This window comes from Cornus florida, unplaced genomic scaffold (assembly GCF_030987335.1).
Source record: "Cornus florida cultivar Cherokee Brave unplaced genomic scaffold, ASM3098733v1 CherokeeBrave_3.0.0_Hap2_Chr03, whole genome shotgun sequence".
Lineage (NCBI taxonomy): Eukaryota > Viridiplantae > Streptophyta > Magnoliopsida > Cornales > Cornaceae > Cornus > Cornus florida.
The window spans coordinates 26,512,681-26,533,985 of record NW_026775573.1 but is presented as its reverse complement, the minus strand read 5'-3'; the positions used below and the strand labels follow the sequence as shown (position 1 = coordinate 26,533,985).

Here is a 21,305-nt window from a genome sequence, read left to right as displayed (position 1 = left end):
AACACACTTCCAATAAGTTCAGGGTCCTAAGAAGAGGGTTTTGGAAAAGCAAATTTCAAAACGCTCTTCTAAAAATTTGCCAAACACCTATCACAATAGTTTCTTAATCCAAAAAGCCAAAAAGCTCCATTGAAAAATCAGTGCAAACAAGCCCTTAAGCTAAAACAGATTATTGGAGATGCAATATAATTAAATTGAAAATGCCACATATATGTACACAGTCTTCTCAATTATCGTGCAGTGTCACATTCTAAATTTAAATTGTTAAAAATAAAAAAGCAATTAAATTCAATTGCCTAAAAGATAGTGAAACACTGAAACGCACTGGAGAGTCTCAAAGCTTGTAGAGTGAGAAAAAGGGGGCTCGCTCCAAAATCCACTCTAAAACCCTCTAATTCCTAGAGCGAGAAAGAGGAGGCATTCTAGAGAGAGAGAGAGAGAGAAGGAGAAGAAGATGGAAGGAGCTTCGTACCAGCGATTTCCGAAAGTGAAGATCAGAGAACTGAAGGACGACTACGCCAAGTTCGAGCTCCGGGACACCGACGCCAGCATGGCCAACGCCCTCCGGCGAGTGATGATCGCCGAGGTCCCCACCATCGCCATCGACCTGGTCGAGATCGAGGTCAACTCCTCCGTCCTCAACGACGAGTTCCTCGCCCACCGCCTCGGCCTCATCCCGCTCACCAGCGAGCGGGCCATGGGCATGCGCTTCTCTCGTGACTGCGACGCCTGTGACGGCGACGGCCAGTGCGAGTTCTGCTCCGTCGAGTTCCATCTGAGGGCCAAGTGTATCAGTGATCAAACCCTAGATGTCACCAGCAAGGACCTCTACAGCTCTGACCACACTGTGGTCCCTGTCGACTTCTCCGATTCTTCCTCCTCAGGTCTCGACCCTGAGCAGAGGTCTCCCTCTCTATCTCTCTCTATACACACGAACACACAATGTATGCAAAAGTTAGTGACTTTGTGGAGTTGCATTTGTTTTCTTGAATTTAATTGCCTTCCTTTTGTTTGGGGTTGTACTGCAGCCCATTTAGGGTTTTGAATTTTACCCTCTCTGTGATATTTATTAGGTGATTTTTCTTTATTATATTTTATTTCAAATTCTTATTGCACGCATTTTTCAGTTAATTTTTGGGGATTTTCATGCACCATTTATTTGCTTGGCACAATTGGTAGATAAAAGAAAAAAGAAAGAAGAAAGAAAAACTGTGCTGTGTGAATTTTGAGGGAGCCTTAATGATTAATAAGTTAGTGATTTCATGTTTATCTATTTTAGCATTTGTGGATTTGTATTTTTTTATACTAATTTTCCTGATGAAATTGCCTTTCTTCTGTTTACTGCAGCCCATTAAGGGTTTTGAAATTGCCCTCTATGTGATATTTATATTAGATGGAATTTTTATTTTTGTTTCAAGTTTCTATTTCACCCATTTTTCAGTTAGTTTTAGGGATTTTCATGCACGATATTTGCCTGGCACAATCGATATATATATATATAACTGTGTTTCATGAATTTTGGGGAATTGTTAATGATTCATTTTGGTTGCTTGCTGAGAAGATGGAGGAATACAAAAGAAGAGGGAATATTTAGTCCTTATGTATGTTGTTTCATGGCTGATTTCAGCACAAATGGGAATTAATTTTACTTTGTATTTTGTAAATTCGACTCTCTTTTATTGCCTCCTTGGATATCCAGAGAGCAGGGGGTAAACAATGAGAAAACATTTTTGGCAGCCAAACAGGCCTATCTTTTTGTTTGTAATTGTATAGATTATCGGAAACAAGAAGGTAAAGAATATATTAAGTTGCTTTGGATTTTAATCTTTATCTTACGATTTATGGAAACTAGAAAGACTTAACTAAGTTAAACAGGTTCATTGGCTTTCAGATAATGAACAAGTAGGCTTGATCCCCCCCTCCCGCCCCCCCGCCCGCGGCCCAACTCAAGCAGAATAAAATTCTTTTCCTTTTGTGTGTTTAATTTGTTTTGTAACATTGCACTTTTAGAGGTGACATTTTGTGTTTTCTGTTGAGATTGCTATGGTACATTTCATTATATTTGGAATTTTTGATTCATCAACTGAATTAAAATTAAGAAATTTGAGAACATGAGATGTCTTACTTCATATCAGGGGGATCATAATTGTGAAGTTACGTCGTGGGCAAGAGTTGAGGCTGAGAGCCATTGCCAGAAAAGGAATTGGCAAAGACCATGCAAAATGGTCTCCTGCAGCGACTGTTACCTTCATGTATGAACCGGAAATTCATATCAACGAAGATTTAATGCAGTCTTTATCACTGGAAGAGAAAACGAATTTTGTTGAAAGTAGTCCTACCAAAGTGTTTGATATTGATCCTAATACCCAGCAGGTTGGTTGAATTGTACCTTTTCTATTTTTTTTTATGCCGTTGAACCTTAAAACTATCATGTGTTCTATTGCCTGTTAGGATTTGGAATTATGTTGAGTTCTGAAAATGTGGATTTTTTTTTACCTGAAATAGTATATCGTACCGTTATCCCCGGCCAACTTCTTGCAGTGATTTGGATTTATCTGTTGTTACTTGCAACCTTACTATGCTGTAATGGACCAACAAAAAATTATTTTATAATGCATTATTCTTCTACTATGGACATAAGAAGGTAGTTGATGCTAAAGTGATCGAGATAATTTTAGTTGAACTCTTCCCCATTTAGTATTTTGTGTTTCAAGAGGATTAGAGGAGGCAACCTCCTTATTTTACTTGGTCACTTAAAGATGGTGTAGCATCTGAGGTGGACATGACATAGGTACAGTCATGAATTTGTGTTGAACACGCTGGGTTGTCAAACATGTTTTCATTGCTACTTTCAAACAAATGGAACAGAGGAAAGAATTTGTAAAGGTCCTTGGGGTATTTTATTAATTACTCCCTCCATCCCACAAAAAATGTCCCTTTTTTGGGAATCAGCTTTTTAAGAGGATGGCTTTTGGTATTTTTTTATTGTATTGGTAGTGAATGAATTACCATATCTATCCATCGTAGGTCCACAGGTTAAATTGGTAATGTTACAAAAAATAGTACTTTGACCTTTCAATTGGGACATTTATTTTGGGACAGCCAAAAATAGAAAGGTGGACATTTTTTTTTTGGGACAGAGGGAGTATATTTCACATGCATATCTCAACATTATTCAAGTAATAAGATCATACTCCTCCGTCCCACAAAAAACGTCCATCTTTCCTTTTTTGGTTGTCCCAATTCAAAATCCAATGTAATATTTTTTTTAATATTCCTAATTTACCCTCCTTGTTATAAAAGCATGTGGTCCCACCATAAAAGGGTATATTTGAACATTCATTCTCTACCACTATAATAAAAATAAAATAAAAAATACACTCTTAAAAAGTTAAGTTACCAAAAGGGACACTTTTTATGGGATGGAGGTAGTATATGCTAAGTTACATAAACATTTTGTTTGGTCCAACGAAACAATTCAGTTTGCCATCAGTTTGAGCAATGAAGGTTAGATAGGATTGGTGCTCAGACACGCATCTTCACCATGTGGACTCAAGTCCCTTGTAACATAAGGAACTATTTTTGTATTGAGAAGTAAAGAAAAAATATCATGCAAAGGCGTCTAAAGGGGGTGTAACTCCTTTACATGAGATGCATAAAAAAGAATCATCCTTTAATATCTGAAGCTCATTGCTCCTAAAAAATCTACAAAGAGAATTGATAGACAAGCAAAAGTCTCGACAATCCAAAAGGAGGGGAAAAAGTGGTCTCAGTTAAAGAATATCCATTTCATATTTCCTTACATTATTTGGTGGAAGCTGTAAGGAATTTGTTGGGATTGAAAAAGGTTGATAGAAGATTCCAGGAAGCAACCATGAGACTTCCTTCAGTTGTTTCCATTTGTAGATAATAATATGCATTTTTCTGAAGCATCTTGACAAGTATGTTTTTTTATGTTAGGTGTCACTTTAAACTTCAAATTGTGTAGTGCTTGCACATGCATGGCTTGGGTATGTGTATAGGATAAGTGTTGGACAAGCTTAATGTCAAACACGCCACAGCTGTGTCCAATTGAATAGAGAAAAGCATTTCTGATCATTTTGGAGTTCTTTGCGTCATTCTCTTAGTCATGTGTTATTTGAATGTTTGAAATTCATACAAAATTTGTATCCAACATGCTACGCTGCATAGGCACGCACTTCTTTTTTGCTTATGACGAGAGTAATTGAAACACTGGAAAGAATTTAGCTAGCTCTAGTCGTTAGATTAGGGAATGAGATAAAATCTGAAGCTTAGACACACACACCATCTCTCACAAGTCACAATGGGCTTGTGTCATATAATGTAAGGGCTACTTTTCACTTCCTCAACATTTTTCGGATGGAGATCATGGAGGAGGGAAGAGGTCACTAGAAGTTTCAAGGGAAGCAAACTGGTCCGTCCTTTATTTTTTTCCCAATCTGCTGATTATATGATGGCATATTTTCAAAAACCTTTACAAATTTTTATGAATATCATTTTTTTTTTCAAGGTTTCCTGTCTTGGTATGAATATTCATAAATACTTATTAGTCTACAGGAAAAGTAGTGCAATATGAGATTAATGACAATTATTCTGGAATTTGGTACTCTTTCATAAGCTTCAAGTGACTCTCTATTTGTACAAATGGAGGCTGGCCAAGTGAAGATTGTTGTGGTATTCATTGATTGAATATTTGATAGGGGAAAAAGTAACTCAAAGCTTCAATGATTTGAAGAAAAAATTTCAGTCTGAATATTATAATATCACATTTAGGGAGGTGATAGATTCAACTGCTAAACCTGGCGCCACCATGTTTACCCATTGCTTTATAAGAGTCTTATGCTGCACAAGTCCACAAGCTTTAGATTTGCCTGTGAGTTGCAAACTCTGGATCGTGGATGTCGATAAAGAGACTTGCAGCTTATAATGGTTAAGGTGAACCTGATGTATATCTGATGTGATGCCAATCTCTATAGGGATTTTAGCAGTGTGTGTTTCAGCTTAAATTGTTAAATGATGTGTTTTTGCTATACTGGTAAAACATCCTGTGATTGGTATGTAATGAAATGCTCATGCTCAGAAAGCATAGGTGCTAACAGCGCAGAGATGAGACAAGTGAGACTGAGTACCAACAGGTCCAACATCTTTTGGTTATGATTTCAAACTCCATTCCTTAATTGAAAAGCAAACTTTTTAGTTTAGTTGTGAGGCTTTATTAAATTTTTGGGAATCCAATGGAGGATTCACTCTATTTTTTATTTTTGGTTGGAATTATTAATTTACGAATGGATTTTTTTTTTTTTTTTTTTTAAGAAAAAGTTTGCAAAAAATAAAAATCTTGATATTTGTAACTATGATCCCTTTTTGGGAAGATGACAGAAACAATGTCTGTAGCAAGTGTTTAAGTAATTTATAACTTGTTCACTTTAATCTTGCATTTATATGTTGTTTAATTTTATGTGATAGTTGTTCTAGCTTGCTTATGATTACCAAGAATTCCTGACATTTTCTGTACTTTTGAACGAAATCTATACATATGCGGGCTAACTTTTTCTATGTTTTGCTTTCAGGTGGTAGTGGTTGATCCTGAGGCATACACTTATGATGATGAAGTGATCAAGCAAGCAGCATCTATGGGGAAGCCGGGACTTGTGGAAATCTATGCCAAAGAAGACAGTTTTGTGTTCACAGTGGAATCCACTGGTGCAATTAAAGCTTCTCAGTTGGTCCTCAATGCAATAGAAGTTCTGAAGCAAAAGTTGGATGCAGTTCGCCTGTCAGAGGATACTGTAGAAGCTGATGAACAGTTTGGTGAATTGGGTGCACATATGCGAGGGGGATGATTATTTCTAAGACCACATTTCTCAGTTGATAAGTTTTTAGGTGATCAATTGGCTTCTGTTTGCTTCTTGGAACTCTGTCTTCAGCTAGTAGGCTGAACTCTATGCAGATCTCTGTTCACTCAAACTTGAATGCTAATCTCATTTTCTGTAAGTACTTGAGACAATTGACTATGTTTCCTTGATGGGCTCGTCATTTTGCACGTGTTATGTGCTTTAAATTAAACATATAAGAAAGCATTAACATGTAGGATAGCTTCATCCATGCATCCTCTAGGGTAGCTTCATCCATGCAGCCTCTATTGGAACTATGTTCTGTGTTATTGGATTCAATAGACTGTAATTGAAACTTTGTTATTCTGCAGCTATTGGATTTATAGTACCCTACTTTTCTGGTAAGTGGATTTAATAGTACTCTCGAGTTTACTCATGTTGATTAGCGTTTTACAAATCTGTAAGAGTGAGTGGTGAACTGGTGATGGACTCCCACTTGGTTCCTATATGCAAATTCAACTTCATTGTTCTAGTGAGTGTATGCACTTCTCCATGAAGTCTTTGTTTGTAGTTCTTCTCTTGATTTAGTTCCTTGAATAGCATCTTGCTGTTGCCTTTGTTGTCATAGCTATTAATTTGGGCGACATGGAGGCAAATTCATTATTATATTATCTTTGACAGAAATCAACTTCATTTGCATCTAGGCAGATTGCGGTTTGGCTATAATCCAATTTTAAACCTCTCCGTGGGAAAGGAAGAAAATTTTGTACTGCTCTTTTTCCTCAATAAATTCTGATGACGGTATAATCTTTTTCCTTTTTATCCTTGAAGTGGTATGGAAAGTTTCATAGGATATTGGTTTCCTCTTAGTTGCGGAAATATATTGAATCACTAGATTTGAACAAGTCTTTTATGGGAATTATAGTATGTTACCTAAGTAGATTTTTAGAACTGGATGGTGGTCCTCTTGTCTGAATTATAATTTGGTAGTCTGATCATAGTTACACCTATCAATGAGAGAGGATGAAAATTAAGTACCAATGAGAGAGTGGCCAAGATATCACAAGTATGGATATAGAAAATTTTGTTTTTAATATTATTTGTTAGTTCGTTCATCGTGTTCTTTTTTAGTGTCAAACAAACTTTAGTGTTTTCTTACATCTCACACGAAGAAGACTAGATAATGGCCTTTTATATGTTGTGATTGTATAAACTTTAGGTTTATATTTATCCTTGATTTTTTCCATTTCTTGTTTCTGGATGTCTTCTTGATGCCTTTGATTTTTAGTTGCCCCCGCCCCCTCTCCTTTTTCGTTACTTTTTAATATTTGTTACTCATCCTTTGGTCCTTGTCTCTGGATGTCTTCCTGATGCCTGATGTTTTTGGCTATTCGAGCCCTCATATTTGGCTAGCCTACTTGATGCATGGCTGTAAAATTATTGCGCCTTGTATTGAAAATTGGTGTGCTTAACAGGCATGTCCAGGACTCGAGGATTATGTTTACAATGCATATACTCAAAATCTGGAGGATGTTTGGGAAGAACTATAGGGTTGTTAAGAAGTTGAAGGGGACGGAATTTAGTAAATGGAAAAGGTACTTCAAGGTGGATGAAGGGTCTTCATCTCCTTTTTTTTTTTTTCCTTCTTTTGTTTCTTTATTTATTTGTTGTTTTTGTTTTTGATTGAGAATGATGAGAAAAGGTGGTTATGTTGTTTTAGCATATATTCTACGTCTTAAAAGGAAGGTTTACCCTCTTTGAGGTGCAAAAGTGTAAACAAGGAATATACTTTCCCTTTCTTTTGAAAAAAATGGAATATGATGGTTTCACAGGAAAACCCCTTCCTCTTCCTTTCCTTTTTTGTGTTGTTCTGTCCAGTGTGTGAACTTGATCACTATCAGGGGTAACTTTCACTATAACTATGGTGTGAAGGTGAGGACTTGTATGTAAATGGTAACAAAATTCAATCCTCTCCCACTTTACACCAATATAGTAATAAAAGTTACCATTGATGGTGATGAACTAGAGAGGATTTTAATAAGAGGAGGAGAGTCATAGCATTAGGGTGAATGATTGGTTAAAATTGCCCTATTTCCATCCCTTCCATAGTCATCATCTACTCTGGATCCCACATTTGAATGGTTGAGTATCATCTTCACTTCACAATGGATTGAACCACCCTATTGAGTAGACAAATCCTACATCCATTATTTGTAGAAATGAATGTGGGGCAACTATCCCCTTCCTAGCCACTTCACATGCCCAAGCTCACTCTAGAACCTCCTAAAATTTGGTCCAACTCATCCCATTGCTATTTCAAATGGAGTAAAGATACTTAGGCCTATGTTTTTGAGCCGAATTGTTACCATTAGATGTCCTAAAATGGGTCCTACACCTACTTTAATGCAGGAAGGTTATGAATGATTCAGTCACATGACTAACTATTCACTTTGAAAATAATTTTCCTTTCGAATGCTGTCCGTGGCTCCACTAAAATTCTGCAGGCAATTGAAAACCTTTGACCCACTAAATACTTGCAGGCAGTCAATCATCTTGACTGATCAGTATTAGTTGGTCATCTTGTTGTGTTCTAAAGTCTTTTGTTTTTTTCATAATTATGGTTGTATAAAAATAAAAAATAAAAATAAAAAAAGTCATCTTGGATTATGTGATGTTGTTTCCCAAGTGTGGTCGATCATCTTGACTGATCAGTATTAGTTGGTCATGTTGTTGTGTTCTGAAGTCTTTTGGATTATGTGATGTTGGTTCCAAGTGTATCCCAGAAATTATATAAACAATTTTGAAAAAAGTGAATCTATCTTGGAAGCCACTCACTTTCAAATTTTAGTCTGATCATCTCCAATGCCCTCTCAAAGGGCTCTCAAAGTCAAAATATAATAAGTAGATAAAAATAATATCCAATAGGTTCGTAAAAAATCTTTCATATTTTGAGATTGTTAAAAATATTGCCATATATAGCAACTCTCAAAAATTTGTGAGAGGTCTCTTTTTTCTCATACGGTGCCGTTTCTCAAAATATAGTAGGTGGATGAAAATAATATACTCCAGATAATATTTTGGATGAAATGTACCATTGAAACAAAATTATTAAAATATTGTATTTTCACACTGTAACTCCTCTCAAAATATATTTTTAACATAAAAAAATAATATTTTATATTGGAGATACTTTTAGTATCAATCAATGGCTATTGTACATAATGTAAAACAATTCTAAAGCCAACAATAGGTCCCCCCCTCTTCTTTGTCCTTTCCATTCCTGGATGATCTATCCTGAAATGGCCTCTGGATATAACCAAACATATCCTCTAAAAATTTGTTTGGAATTTTAGACTTTCTTGAAAGTGGTCACAATGGAGGGTGGCCATTATAGGCTGTCAAAAGATACCCAAATCTTTGTCTGAGAAGCAGAAGTGGTAGCACAGAGTTGGGACATTGGCTGACAACTGAAAACATCTAATACTCCTATTGTCCTTTTTTCTTCTGACCATCTAAAAGGTACTCTCTTGAGGCCTCTCTAAAAGCAAACCTGCAAAGGCTAAACAGTCCCTCTATGTTACTACTAACTGAACAAGGGATAGGGTAGAAAGACCCATCTACCCTTTCAATTTGCTAACCTTGGGAGTTTGGACCACCTAATCTAGCACTGGCCTTACCAGTGTAACAAGTTCCTGTTCCTGTTCCATCAAGTTAGTAATATAACTTACAAAAAAATTAGAATGTTGGCTAAAAATTCCGACTTTTTCATAGGGTGCGTTATTAACTGGACGGAACGGATGACCATTCCACTGGAGAGGATCAGGGTCCCTTTACTGTTTGCTTTCCTTCTCCTTTAATTTTGCCTTTCTCAAATGTGAAATCATATGGTTGGTTAGGCATTTTAAAGCATAATAGTGGGTATTAATTATGTTTCATTTGTAAACTATAGATTGGTTGAGCTTGCTCATTAGCTCAAGTGAAGTTCACTAAACATAAGGCCAGTGGTAAGTGTAAACCTTTTGATCTTACACGTGTTTTAATTTTAACTATTTAGGTGACAATAAAATTTGATCTCGAGACTCTACCTGATATGGTACCATACTAACTAGTGCAGGTTAGCTTAATGCACAGGGTGAGACAGGGTATTAATTATGTTTCATTTGTAAACTATAGATTGGTTGAGCTTGCTCATTAGCTCAAGTGAAGTTCAATAAACATAAGGCCAGTGGTAAGTGTAAACCTTTTGATCTTACACGTGTTTTAATTTTAACTATTTAGGTGACAATAAAATTTGATCTCAAGATTCTACCTGATGTGGTACCATGCTAACTAGTGCAGGTTAGCTTAATGCACGGGGTGAGACATGGTGGTGGTCAAAATACATGCTTGAATTATGAGTTACAACTTCATGATTCGTCCAAAAGATGGACCACACACCCTAGTACCTTATCTTTTGAATCACTTCATTTAAGATACTTATAAATTCACAACATATTTAATTTCTTATCAACTTGGAACTGTACAAATTTAATATGTGTTTATTAATGTGACAGTTTCAAAATTTTTGGCATTACATGATCAATGAGATCCCCAAACATACTTTGGATAACATTTACTATGTCATTGTGTGGTGCAAATCAGCAATAACTGTGTAGCAAACAAGATGGAGGAGTTAGGGCACAATTATTTTGAGTCACGCAGAGGGTGTGCAATGCAGGCATTTTGATATAGATATGGGCTCATTTGGGGTCTCCATTCTGATCCTTGAGTGCCAGTCTCAGAGTTGATGTTAACCCAGCGGTCAGGAGTTCCAGTCCATCATTTGGGACCATATGGTTCTCGTGTGGTCCAGTGTCATAGATGTCAACATGGCTGTCTAGTTCTAGGTAGGGTGTCCCTTCACTGGTAGCAAATTTTGGTTGGTATGTATGTGTATTATTATCTCGATCCGGATCTCAGATGTCCTGAGACTCGAATCCTAGTATAGTAGGACATGTTCCGTTCAATTTGGGATACACTTTACAAAAAGATTGAGATATTCTAACATTTTCGTAAAGTACATTCCAAACTAAATGAAACAAGATGTGCTGTTTATAGGAGGGGATTTTCTTCCCACGTTGATATGTCCATCCCGCGCATCATTAGAGTAGGACTAGTTTCTTTCAGTTTGGGATAAAACTTACATGTATTGCACTGTCACTTTAATAATGAAAGGATGGGCACAACAACATGGGAAGAAAATTTCCTATTATAAACAGTACATTCTGTTCCGTCCAGCTTAAGATATATTTTACAAAAAGGTTGGGATATGCTGTTTATAGGAGGGGATTTTCTTCCCATGTTGATATGTCCATCCCGCGCATCATTAGAGTAGGGCTAGTTTCTTTCAGTTTGGGATACAACTTACATGTATTGCACTGTCACTTTAATAATGAAAGGATGGGCACAACAACATGGGAAGAAAATTTCCTATTATAAACAGTACATTCTGTTCCGTCCAGCTTAAGATATACTTTACAAAAGGGTTGGGATATTATAATAGGGATATTATCCCAACCCTTTTGTAAAGTATATCTTAAGCTGGACGGAACAGAATGTACTGTTTATAATAGGAAATTTTCTTCCCATGTTGTTGTGCCCATCCTTTCATTATTAAAGTGACAGTGCAATACATGTAAGTTGTATCCCAAACTGAAAGAAACTAGTCCTACTCTAATGATGCGCGGGATGGACCCTGTCCCAACCCTTTTGTAAAGTATATCTTAAGCTGGACGGAACAGAATGTACTGTTTATCCCAACCCTTTTGTAAAGTATATCTTAAGCTGGACGGAACAGAATGTACTGTTTATAATAGGAAATTTTCTTCCCATGTTGTTGTGCCAATCCTTTCATTATTAAAGTGACAGTGCAATACATGTAAGTTGTATCCCAAACTGAAAGAAACTAGCCCTACTCTAATGATGCGCGGGATGGACCCTGTCCCAACCCTTTTGTAAAGTATATCTTAAGCTGGACGGAACATAATGTACTGTTTATAATAGGAAATTTTCTTCCCATGTTGTTGTGCCCATCCTTTCATTATTAAAGTGACAGTGCAATACATGTATACTACCCTTATGTCACACATAATCGAAGATTTGATAACTATGCAACATATTACATGGTGTCGTAATATTACAACATTATTAAATCAAAAATTCAATATTTTTATGAATTTGTTATTGTTTTGTCAATATAAATTTGTTGCGATAATGGTTTAAAGTTGTTGCATATATGATATATGATACATGTATGTAATTATGTATATAGGTAGGATTATTTGTCACTTGATTTGCGTGACTTGACACTTCTCATTGCGGGTTGTACCTCCATTACATGTGCCTCTGTGCTTGACTTGTCATATTGATGCATGAGGTGTAATTATCGCGAATCAAAATAGCCTTCAGTACTCTCCTCCTTGTGATGATACTACATGGTGCACATTTCACCATATTTAATTTGAAATTTCATCACTGTAAATCCGAAATGGTGAATTGTATTATTTGAACACTGAAATTTTATTATCGGTGAAATTTAAAATATAAAACAATTTATTTTGATAAGTGAATGATGTGAAGCTTGTGTATCCTCTTTGAAGGGAAGTGCGAAGTGCAAGTATATTAGGCAGCGCTGCAGCTAGCTCCAATGCTCCAATTTTGGTCAAGATTGTCATTGGCATTGCAAGATTTTAGTTCTTCAATACCAATATAAGGAAGCAAAGTGGTTAATCAAGACCAATTTAGAGCAAGCAATCGATTTTGTTTTGTGTTTTTTTACTTTTGCTAGTGATTTTGTAGTGAAACAAAAATACCAAACGTATTTGGTAATGTCTATTGCGATTTGAATAGTACCAAAATGCTTAAGAAAAAGACGTCAAAATTGAAAGCTAAAAAATGATGATTCTAGTCGCTTCCGCACTGTAGCTAAAACATTGTTCACAAAAAAATAATAAAAAATATAAAATGACATTTTTAACTAACCATTTAAATTTTCAAACTTGCTACATTTTTTTACCAAAATATGTTTATATTTTTGGCTTCCAAAAATCTTACAACAAATATACATTATCAAATAGGTTTCCAAATAATATTGAACACATTTCAAAACATAAACATTATTTCTACTTCAGACTAAACTAAAAGTACAGAGCAATTGTGGTTGCCAAATGAACCCTGGTACTTTTAATTTCTAATATAAGAAAATGGAATTTATAAAAAGGCCCTTGTCTAATTAGTTGTTGTATGATTACAAAACAGGGGACAAGTACAACACATTATCATACTAGGCCAAGAAAAAATTCTTGACCCCAGTAAATAATCCCCTTTTCCCCCCACCCCCACACTCACCACAATCCCTCTCTCTCTCAAGGAATTGACGAGTTAGGATTCAAATCTGAGTTTTTTGCCGATGAAAAAATGTAGGCACCCATGGCCAGTAGATAATTAAAAATATTTGCCCGACTTATGCACAAAGTTAGGGATATTAAAAGGAATTTGCTCTCTACCAAATAATAATAATAATAATAATAATAATAAATTGACAATAATAACCTAAGTCAAAAGAAAAAATGATCACTGGGGGCTAAAAAAGGGAAGAAGAGTACTAGTTAAGTAACAAAAGTATGGTATACTCATTACTCTAGAGCATAAATGAATGTTTGTGGAAAGGAAAAAGACTTGTGTCCTCCCTTCTGTTTTTTTGCTTCTATTTCAGCCTTACAGCTGTAAGCAAGAAAAGGGTAGGAAGAAGATTTTGAATTCAGATGGCTTTTATTAATGAAACAATAACAAGAATGAATACATATAGTATATGATATATATATATAGAGAGAGAGAGAGACTAGGTCAAAAAGAAAAGAAAGTTGAAGATGGATCATCTAGTTAAAGCACCCCCACAGTCCATCATATTATGCTACAATTATTGACACACATTGACCTCCCTCCTCATGAGAGCTTTTTCAACACACACACACACACACACACACACACACAGCACTCTCTCTCTCAAAAAATGAAAATGAATGATGATCATAAAAGCACGCATGCCATGGTTGAATCTATTTGGTCTCCTCCAAAAGCTAGAGGCTACCAAAAGAGTGTATAGTGTGGTTCAGACATGCCCTTATTAGGAATCCACATAAACCACATGCACATGCACATGCACATGTACATGATCATGATCATGAGTCTTATGCAATTTAGTAAAAAAGAAAAAGGGGGTGGCCAAACAGAATGTTTTACTTTACATATTGTAATGGACTAATAGGTATTTTAACTTTCACGGTACTAATAAAGATCATTGAGTTGGTCTCATCGTGTGAAATGGGAGAAATTTAAACTTTGTACTACTTGGTTTTAATTGAATTTGACGCCATTATAGTAACATGAGTTATCACGGGTGGTGATGAAAATTTGTAGATTTCTTTCACTCTCGTTGGAGAGGATTTTGATCCATATATAAGAATACATAAAAAGAGCAATGCCATGGATGGGAATGCAACGAAGTGGGTTTGGGCCAGAGTTGACAAAATCTTACTCCATCTTGTTGGGAAATCATTCATACTAATTTCGTTCCTATTTCGAGACTAATTTTTAATTTGCATACCATCTACGCCTTCGTGAGATAGACAGAGTATTATAGACATTAAAATTTTAGTTTAAATTATTTAATTAGCCTAATAGAGATGGTTAAATAAAAAAGAATAATTATTCCTAATAAAATATATTTGGAATAATTATTTTTAAGGATAATCATTATAATATAACCGGCGTGGCCCAATTATGATTTTTATCCTTATCAGGAAAGGACACATGTCATCATCATATGGATCCAAGAAGCCTATAAATAGAGGCCTGGAGGAAGAAGGAAGTGACACAAATTCAGAGTCCAGAAATCCAGAAACTCAGAAATCCAGAAATTCAGAGAGTCCAGAAATTGAGAGACTCAGAACAGAAATTCAGAATTCCGAAATCTAGAATTCCAGAGAGAACTTTCATCTCCAACATCTAAACCCAAAAACGAAGAATATCAAGCACATCAAATCGTACCGTTCTTCATCATATTCCACGGTGATTAACAACAAGTACAGCCAAAGACGTACTGTTCTTCAACCAAATTCCACGGTGATTCAAGATCAAACTCATGCAGTCCTTGGATCCAACCAATCAAAATGGAGATCGAATCAGAGGACCTTATTCTTTGGAATATTATTACAAAGGATTGTACTCCATCTTTATAAATTAATAGAATAATATATTTGCTCTCAATTTTGTTTCTTATTTGCAGATTACAAAATTTGTGTGTACAAGTATTGACTCCACTCTACTTCCTCCATTTAATTTAGTACGATAACTTAAATTATGGTAAATAAATGGAGATGAGTGGCTTATTAATAAAATCATAAGCGAAATTTGTTGTGAAAAAATAAAAATCAATACTTTCATTGAGAGATGCAAAAAAAATGAAACAATAAATAAATAAAGACCTCTAACATGAAAATAAAAAAATAAAACAAAAGTAATATATATATATATAATCGGGTTTGGGGTGAAGCGAGTTAAACACTAATTCCTGAACGTGAGATGAGTTTTTAATTTTTATTACTATATTCGTACCTACTGCATTTAGTGGTCTACCAAACCTGTCCCATTATGCGTTGTGACAAATAAAATGCAAAGTATTAATGGTCAATTTGTGTAAAACTAGGAAGCACGACCATTTCTACAAAGGAGTCGTACCCGTGTCCATATATTTTTCGAATACTTGTCCGACACTTCATATACGTGTCCATAAATAAAAATTAATTTTATTATTTCAGACATTTCACCGACACTTTTCGAACACTTCGCCGACACTTCTCGAACATTTCTAATACAAGTCTACCTACTAATCTTGAAAATAATATAAATACTATCATGACAAGGTAGTGCAATACTGGTATATATGATATAAAAATCATTACAATAATGACATAATATCATTTTCTAATTGATTTTAGAGCAACCCTTAATATAGAATTATAAATGATTTAAAATTTTATAATACTATTACTGAATACATGTATAAAATAAAAATTTATATTTATATGTAGCCGTGTCTACTTCATACCCGTGATCTACTTTTTTAAAATTTGACGTGTCTACATATCCATGTTGTATTCTGTCTGTGTTTCGTGTCCGTGCTACATAAGTGCAAAGTAATATTAAGGAGGAACACAAACGTGACGTCAACATGACCTAATCTCATAAAAGTGGATTCAGGATGAGCTCCACCAACAAAAAAACAAAACAAAAAAAACACTAATGTGAACATAAACTAGTCTTATAAAAGTATATTCAGAATGAATTCCTTGGATAAAAAGTTTAGTTGGACTCGAGGATTCTTAAAGCCTGTAATAAGACAAATGACAAAAAAAAAAAAACAAAAAATTAAAAAAAACTGCACCACCAAGATGTTTACAAATTACTGTACACTTTTGAAACTGATTTTAACATTTCAAACTTTAATAATTAGTCAAGATTTCATGAGAAAAATTCTAAGAAAGAAATTTGGAAATTTTTTTTTTTAATTTTTTTTTAGCATATTGGTTGTTACCCATTATCCTACTTAATTGGTCCACACTCTACAAAAGCACCTTAAGCCATAGATTATATATAGTCTTTATAGATACCATTAATAAATTCTTAACCACATTTTTAAAATATATAATTATACTTTAAGCCTACCAATAACACACATTCTTTAACATAACTCCCTAAGAGTATCTCCAATAGACTCTCTAAAATTAGGCTCTCCAAATTTGTCATATGAGCATTTTTTAATAGCCACATAAGCATTTTTCATAATCACGTCAGCATTTTAAAGTCTCCAAATTTTATCTATCGCATGTACTCCAGTAGTACATATTCGCTCACTAAAAATATTAATATTTTAATATTTTTAAAATTTAAAATAATTATTTTTTTAAAACTTTTTCCTAACGGCTATATTTTTAATGTCAATAGGAACATTGAAAAATTTGAAAACGAAAAAAAATTTACTTTTTTCCAATTTTTTAAAACTTTTTTTTGCCCAAAAAAACCTTAAAGGCACTGTTTGTGTCAGGCAAATAGTGCTTTAACGACTCTTTGGTTCAATTATTTTGATGAATAAAAAAAAAGACCAAAGTAAGCCAAAAATCTGAATTTTAACTTTTATTTTAGCCAAACATGCCCTTAGCAACAATGTTCTGGACTCAGTGTTCTGACCTGAATTTTTTTTTAAAAAAACACAAAACAAAAATGGGCCCACAAAAGTGAGCCCAATGGCCTTCCCAATCTAGCTTTCTCGCGACCTCCATGAAGAGCCTAAGCTTGGGGTCCACTTTTCCCATATTTCATTGAAGCATGCAATCTTCAAAAATTGGACCACTTTCGCCGAACAGAGCACAGATGGAGTTGCTTTAATCACTGTTTATTACCGTTATTGACACTGTTCCACACATCTAAATTTAGCTCATGTACGCATGCATATACAATAAACTACTAGTACTAGTTTAGTAAAACACTAATTCCAAATTCAATCTAGTGCTTATATCAAACCGCATTGTAGCATGTCGCCACTACTTTGGGCCAAAATGGTTTAGAAAATCTATGCGTAATTGATGGATTGGTGTTTCTATGTTATATATATATATATATGGAGGATTACAGTCATCAAGTAACAACAAAGATAAGGGTTCTTGTAACGAGGTCAAACTCTCCTCAAAATTAAAATTAAAAGTCCCTCAACACATGCAAACAAAATCTATCTGTTCTCTTTCTCTAAATCCTCTCGTTCTCTCTGAGATTTTATTGACCAACAAAAGAACAGAGTAATGGTCATGGATTTGGCAAATACCGACAATTTGTTACCAATGGAATTGTGTTCCTAATTTTGTTTTGGTCCACATCTTGTTGCAACTTGATTTTAATCAGATTATTGTGATCCATTTTTTGTTCTGCGAGTTGTGAATTTGAATTCTAATCTCTGTTATAACTCGGTATACAATGGTGTAAAGATTTGTAGTCTAAAAGAAACGTGGATCACAGGATTGAGAATTTATAATTTTGGTATATTTTAAAAAATTTCGTCAATTTTAATCGCCAAAGAATGTTACAAGTCAAACCATGTAAATTTTTGTATTTTGTTATTATGCTTAGTTTACATCTTTTTCGTCTATCTATGATTGTGTTCTTAGTTTTACTGTGTTTGTCGTAGAAAATATGTTTATATCATACACTTAAGATGAGAGAGACACAAAGTAGTAGATATTCTTCATTGCTTCTCTGCCTCTACTGATTTTTAACTGACTCTGCAACCATCAAACTCTTCTAAGAGTGGAATTACAGAGGTGAAAGACAATAAACATACTAATTTATATAGTACTCAATTAGTGGAGAGAAGAGAAATCAAAAGATCAAAAGCATTTGCTTTTCCTTTGCTCTGCTTTTCTTTAGGAGAGGCTGTGGAGAAGAAGAAACTGGTGACCCAACAACCCATGAATCATTTGAGCTATCACAGCTCAAACATGCATCAATTACACCACTTGGGCTGTCTGGAATTTGTTCATACTTTCGCTTGTGAGGGTTGTTTTGGTCATAAAAACAAGTGTTTGATAAGTCCACAATGAGCCTACAGCATTCGCCCACTTTCTCCTGTAGAATATATACACACAAATTATATAATTAGATCGAAAATTCGAATCGAAAATGCTGGTTGTGAAAATGTTAATATCCAATTGATTCAAATTGCTTAGCTAGCATTCTCCATTAGACTATTAAATTTAAGAATCATTATCGAGAATAGAAATCACTATCATGTGGGACTAAAGATTGCATGAGCCCATGCCTTATGGGGTGCTCTAAGAGGCCGACCACTACTATCATCGTCGTCAAAAAATGAAAAAATAAATAATGGACACAAACAGAAACATACCTTACTAATTTTGAGAACATCTAGGAGCTGGTTTTGGTATTGAATGGGGTTGCAGGGCTCAACTTCTTGTATCACGTGAAGCATTGTTGCAGTAGCCAAAACAGAAGGTGGATAACGTACGAATCTTGAATCTATACACACATATATAAACATTAACAAAACGGACATAAAATGTCTCAATAATTATATATAACTGATGAGATTTTTAAAGTATCTGTGTCTTTATTCTCCGTTGTTATCGAAAGATTTCGACTTTGGTCAATGAAATTCGAGAACCGTACGTTATGAATGATAGAGATGATGATGATTACCAGAGACAACAGAGAGGATGAGATCTTCACAACGCCTGAGAAACTCCCAATGGGTTTGAGTCTTCAATCCAAGCCTTCTTGTGATATGGTCAATAAATGATAGTGGGGTCACTGGATTCATCCTCCATTGAAGAGTGGACAACACTAGAAGCTCCATTCTCTGAATGGTTTTGGCCTCGAACACATACTTTGTGTCCTCCACCTATTTAATCAGAAACAAAATCAACCACCATTCAGGATTTGAAAATAAACCCAAAAATTCAAACAGAAATTCGTTCATCTTATCTAATGCATCTAAGGAATAGAAATCTCAAAGCTAGCATTCTTGATTAGATTCCGAGAATGAAACAAAATTAATCCACGTTCATGATTTAAAAAAAAAAAAAAAACCCAATAAAGATGGCAGTAATTAAAGGGCAATGCTATTTAAAATGAAAAATTCAAATTGAGAATGCGTTTGATCTTATTGAATACATTCAAGAGGTAAAAATTTAGGGCTCGATTATCACGGTAATAGATAAATGTTGTGTTTATACATACTTGAAGATCTAAAAGAAGGGGAACTTGGGTTTCTTCAACTTTTGCAGCCAAAGAGAGACAAGTGACAGCAACAAGTTGGATCATCCATGGCTTATCTCTCTGAAAATGGAGGCTAAAAAGAAACCTATCAAGGTAATTGATGGCAAGAACAGCAGTGAGAGGTGTGAACCCATGGCGGGCTTTGACTTTGAGAATCCAATCCACAGCCTCTCCGCGAGCCAAAAAGAGAGAAGGGTCAGAAAAGTGGAGATGGGTGTGGTGTTCTTTGGAGAAGAGAGAGAGAAGCTCTTCATCTTCCCAAAACAAGTCCTGTTCCAATAAAAACAGAGGAAGTAGAGAAGGGTTTGTGCTATCTTTTTCTATCTCTTCTTCTTCTTCTTCCCATTTCTCTTCTTGACAGTAGAGAGAATCTAATAACAAAGATGGGTTTTGCTGCTGATGCTCAAGTTGGTGTATTGCCATCTTCTTCTTCTGAGAAAGAAGAGGTTTAATTTAGTGCTCTGCTCATTATACAAAAGAGAAAAGAAAAGTTGACCTCATTCTCACATTTCATAGCCTCTTTTCTCTCTCTCTCTCTGTAAAGAGAGACTCAGACTCAGAGTACTCCGAAAACAGAACAAAGAGATTTTATCATAGTGGGTTTCACGCTTGTCCTTTCTTTATATTTGGAGCTACTGATAGGTGGTTTTTATTTTAATTTCCTTTTATTTTTCAATTTTTATGTGATTTTTATTTTCATTTTCATTTTCAATTTTTAAGCTTTGGGTGTAATTTGTTTACTGGAACACACCAACTTAAAATAAAAAAATAAAAAAAAAAACCCATGCAAACCACCTCTATCTCGGGGTACCTAATAACTTCTCTTCTAATAGAAGTAAAATTAAGATACAATACATTTGTGTAGTATGAATTTAAAACTTCCTTTATGAAATTTGGATTAAAATACTCTCCATACAATACTTTCCACTATAATTACTAGTAAGTTAGTAACAAATGTTAAATGCACTCTATTCTCATTATTTCTCTTATAACCTAGAGAATAATAATGTAACCTAATTTCAAATTACACATGTTTATATACACGGACGGATCTATGTGGCAATTACTGAATTTTTTTTACTTTTAGTAATATGCCCTATAATTTTATTTATTTTGATATATATACTTATAAAATTACACAACCGTCCCCACTAAAATCACTAAAAAATTACACAATTTCCTAGCTTCGTCCATATTTATATACAAATCTGGATTTTTTTTTGCAGCGAACCAAATTTGGATTAAAAAATTCTCCATTCATTACCTTCCACAATAAATCTAAGGACATCGAGGGTGGGAGACACTACTTTGAGTCCCCACTTTTGAAAAATGGAATGTCAAGATTGTTCTACCTTGACTATTCACATTATTTAGATATTTAGAGTTCATATTATTAGCGTACTTTTCACTATTATCCTCACTTTTTGAGAGTAACCCACCCCATTGGACCTATATTATCCACTCCATTCTCCACATTTAGTGAATTAATTGATGTGAGCCTCCACAAAGTGGAAATGTCCATACCAATCCTTGGCTCTCCATTTGAAGTGATATTATCTAAAATGA

The 21,305-nt window shown here is 34.7% G+C and overlaps 2 protein-coding genes across 2 annotated transcripts; one reads left to right on the top strand and one right to left on the bottom strand.

Annotated features, from left to right (window-relative positions):
• The first annotated feature begins 296 nt into the window (after nt 1–296).
• LOC132300025 (DNA-directed RNA polymerases II, IV and V subunit 3-like) lies at nt 297–6,260 on the top strand. The gene is made up of 3 exons (XM_059796948.1): nt 297–903; nt 2,136–2,373; nt 5,592–6,260. The coding sequence occupies exons 1-3, from the start codon at nt 455–457 to the stop codon at nt 5,862–5,864; spliced, it is 960 nt and encodes a 319-aa protein (XP_059652931.1). The 5' UTR covers nt 297–454; the 3' UTR covers nt 5,865–6,260.
• An 11,907-nt stretch (nt 6,261–18,167) lies between these two features.
• Nucleotides 18,168–20,481, bottom strand: LOC132300024 (cyclin-D3-1-like). The gene is made up of 4 exons (XM_059796947.1): nt 19,701–20,481; nt 19,161–19,362; nt 18,850–18,980; nt 18,168–18,569 (listed from the first exon to the last, which is right to left on the bottom strand). Exons 1-4 carry the CDS (start codon nt 20,160–20,162, stop codon nt 18,324–18,326), a joined length of 1,041 nt encoding a protein of 346 aa, XP_059652930.1. The 5' UTR covers nt 20,163–20,481; the 3' UTR covers nt 18,168–18,323.
• Nucleotides 20,482–21,305: the final 824 nt, after the last annotated feature.

Coding starts and splice junctions, on each gene's coding strand:
- LOC132300025 (XM_059796948.1), top strand. CDS start 455: ATGGAAGGAGCTTCGTACCAGCGATTTCCGAAAGTGAAGATCAGAGAA. Junction 904..2,135: donor GGTCTCGACCCTGAGCAGAG/GTCTCCCTCTCT, acceptor ACTTCATATCAG/GGGGATCATAATTGTGAAGT. Junction 2,374..5,591: donor TTGATCCTAATACCCAGCAG/GTTGGTTGAATT, acceptor TTTTGCTTTCAG/GTGGTAGTGGTTGATCCTGA.
- LOC132300024 (XM_059796947.1), bottom strand. CDS start 20,162: ATGGCAATACACCAACTTGAGCATCAGCAGCAAAACCCATCTTTGTTA. Junction 19,363..19,700: donor CCCTTCTTTTAGATCTTCAA/GTATGTATAAAC, acceptor CTGATTAAATAG/GTGGAGGACACAAAGTATGT. Junction 18,981..19,160: donor CATCCTCTCTGTTGTCTCTG/GTAATCATCATC, acceptor ATGTGTGTATAG/ATTCAAGATTCGTACGTTAT.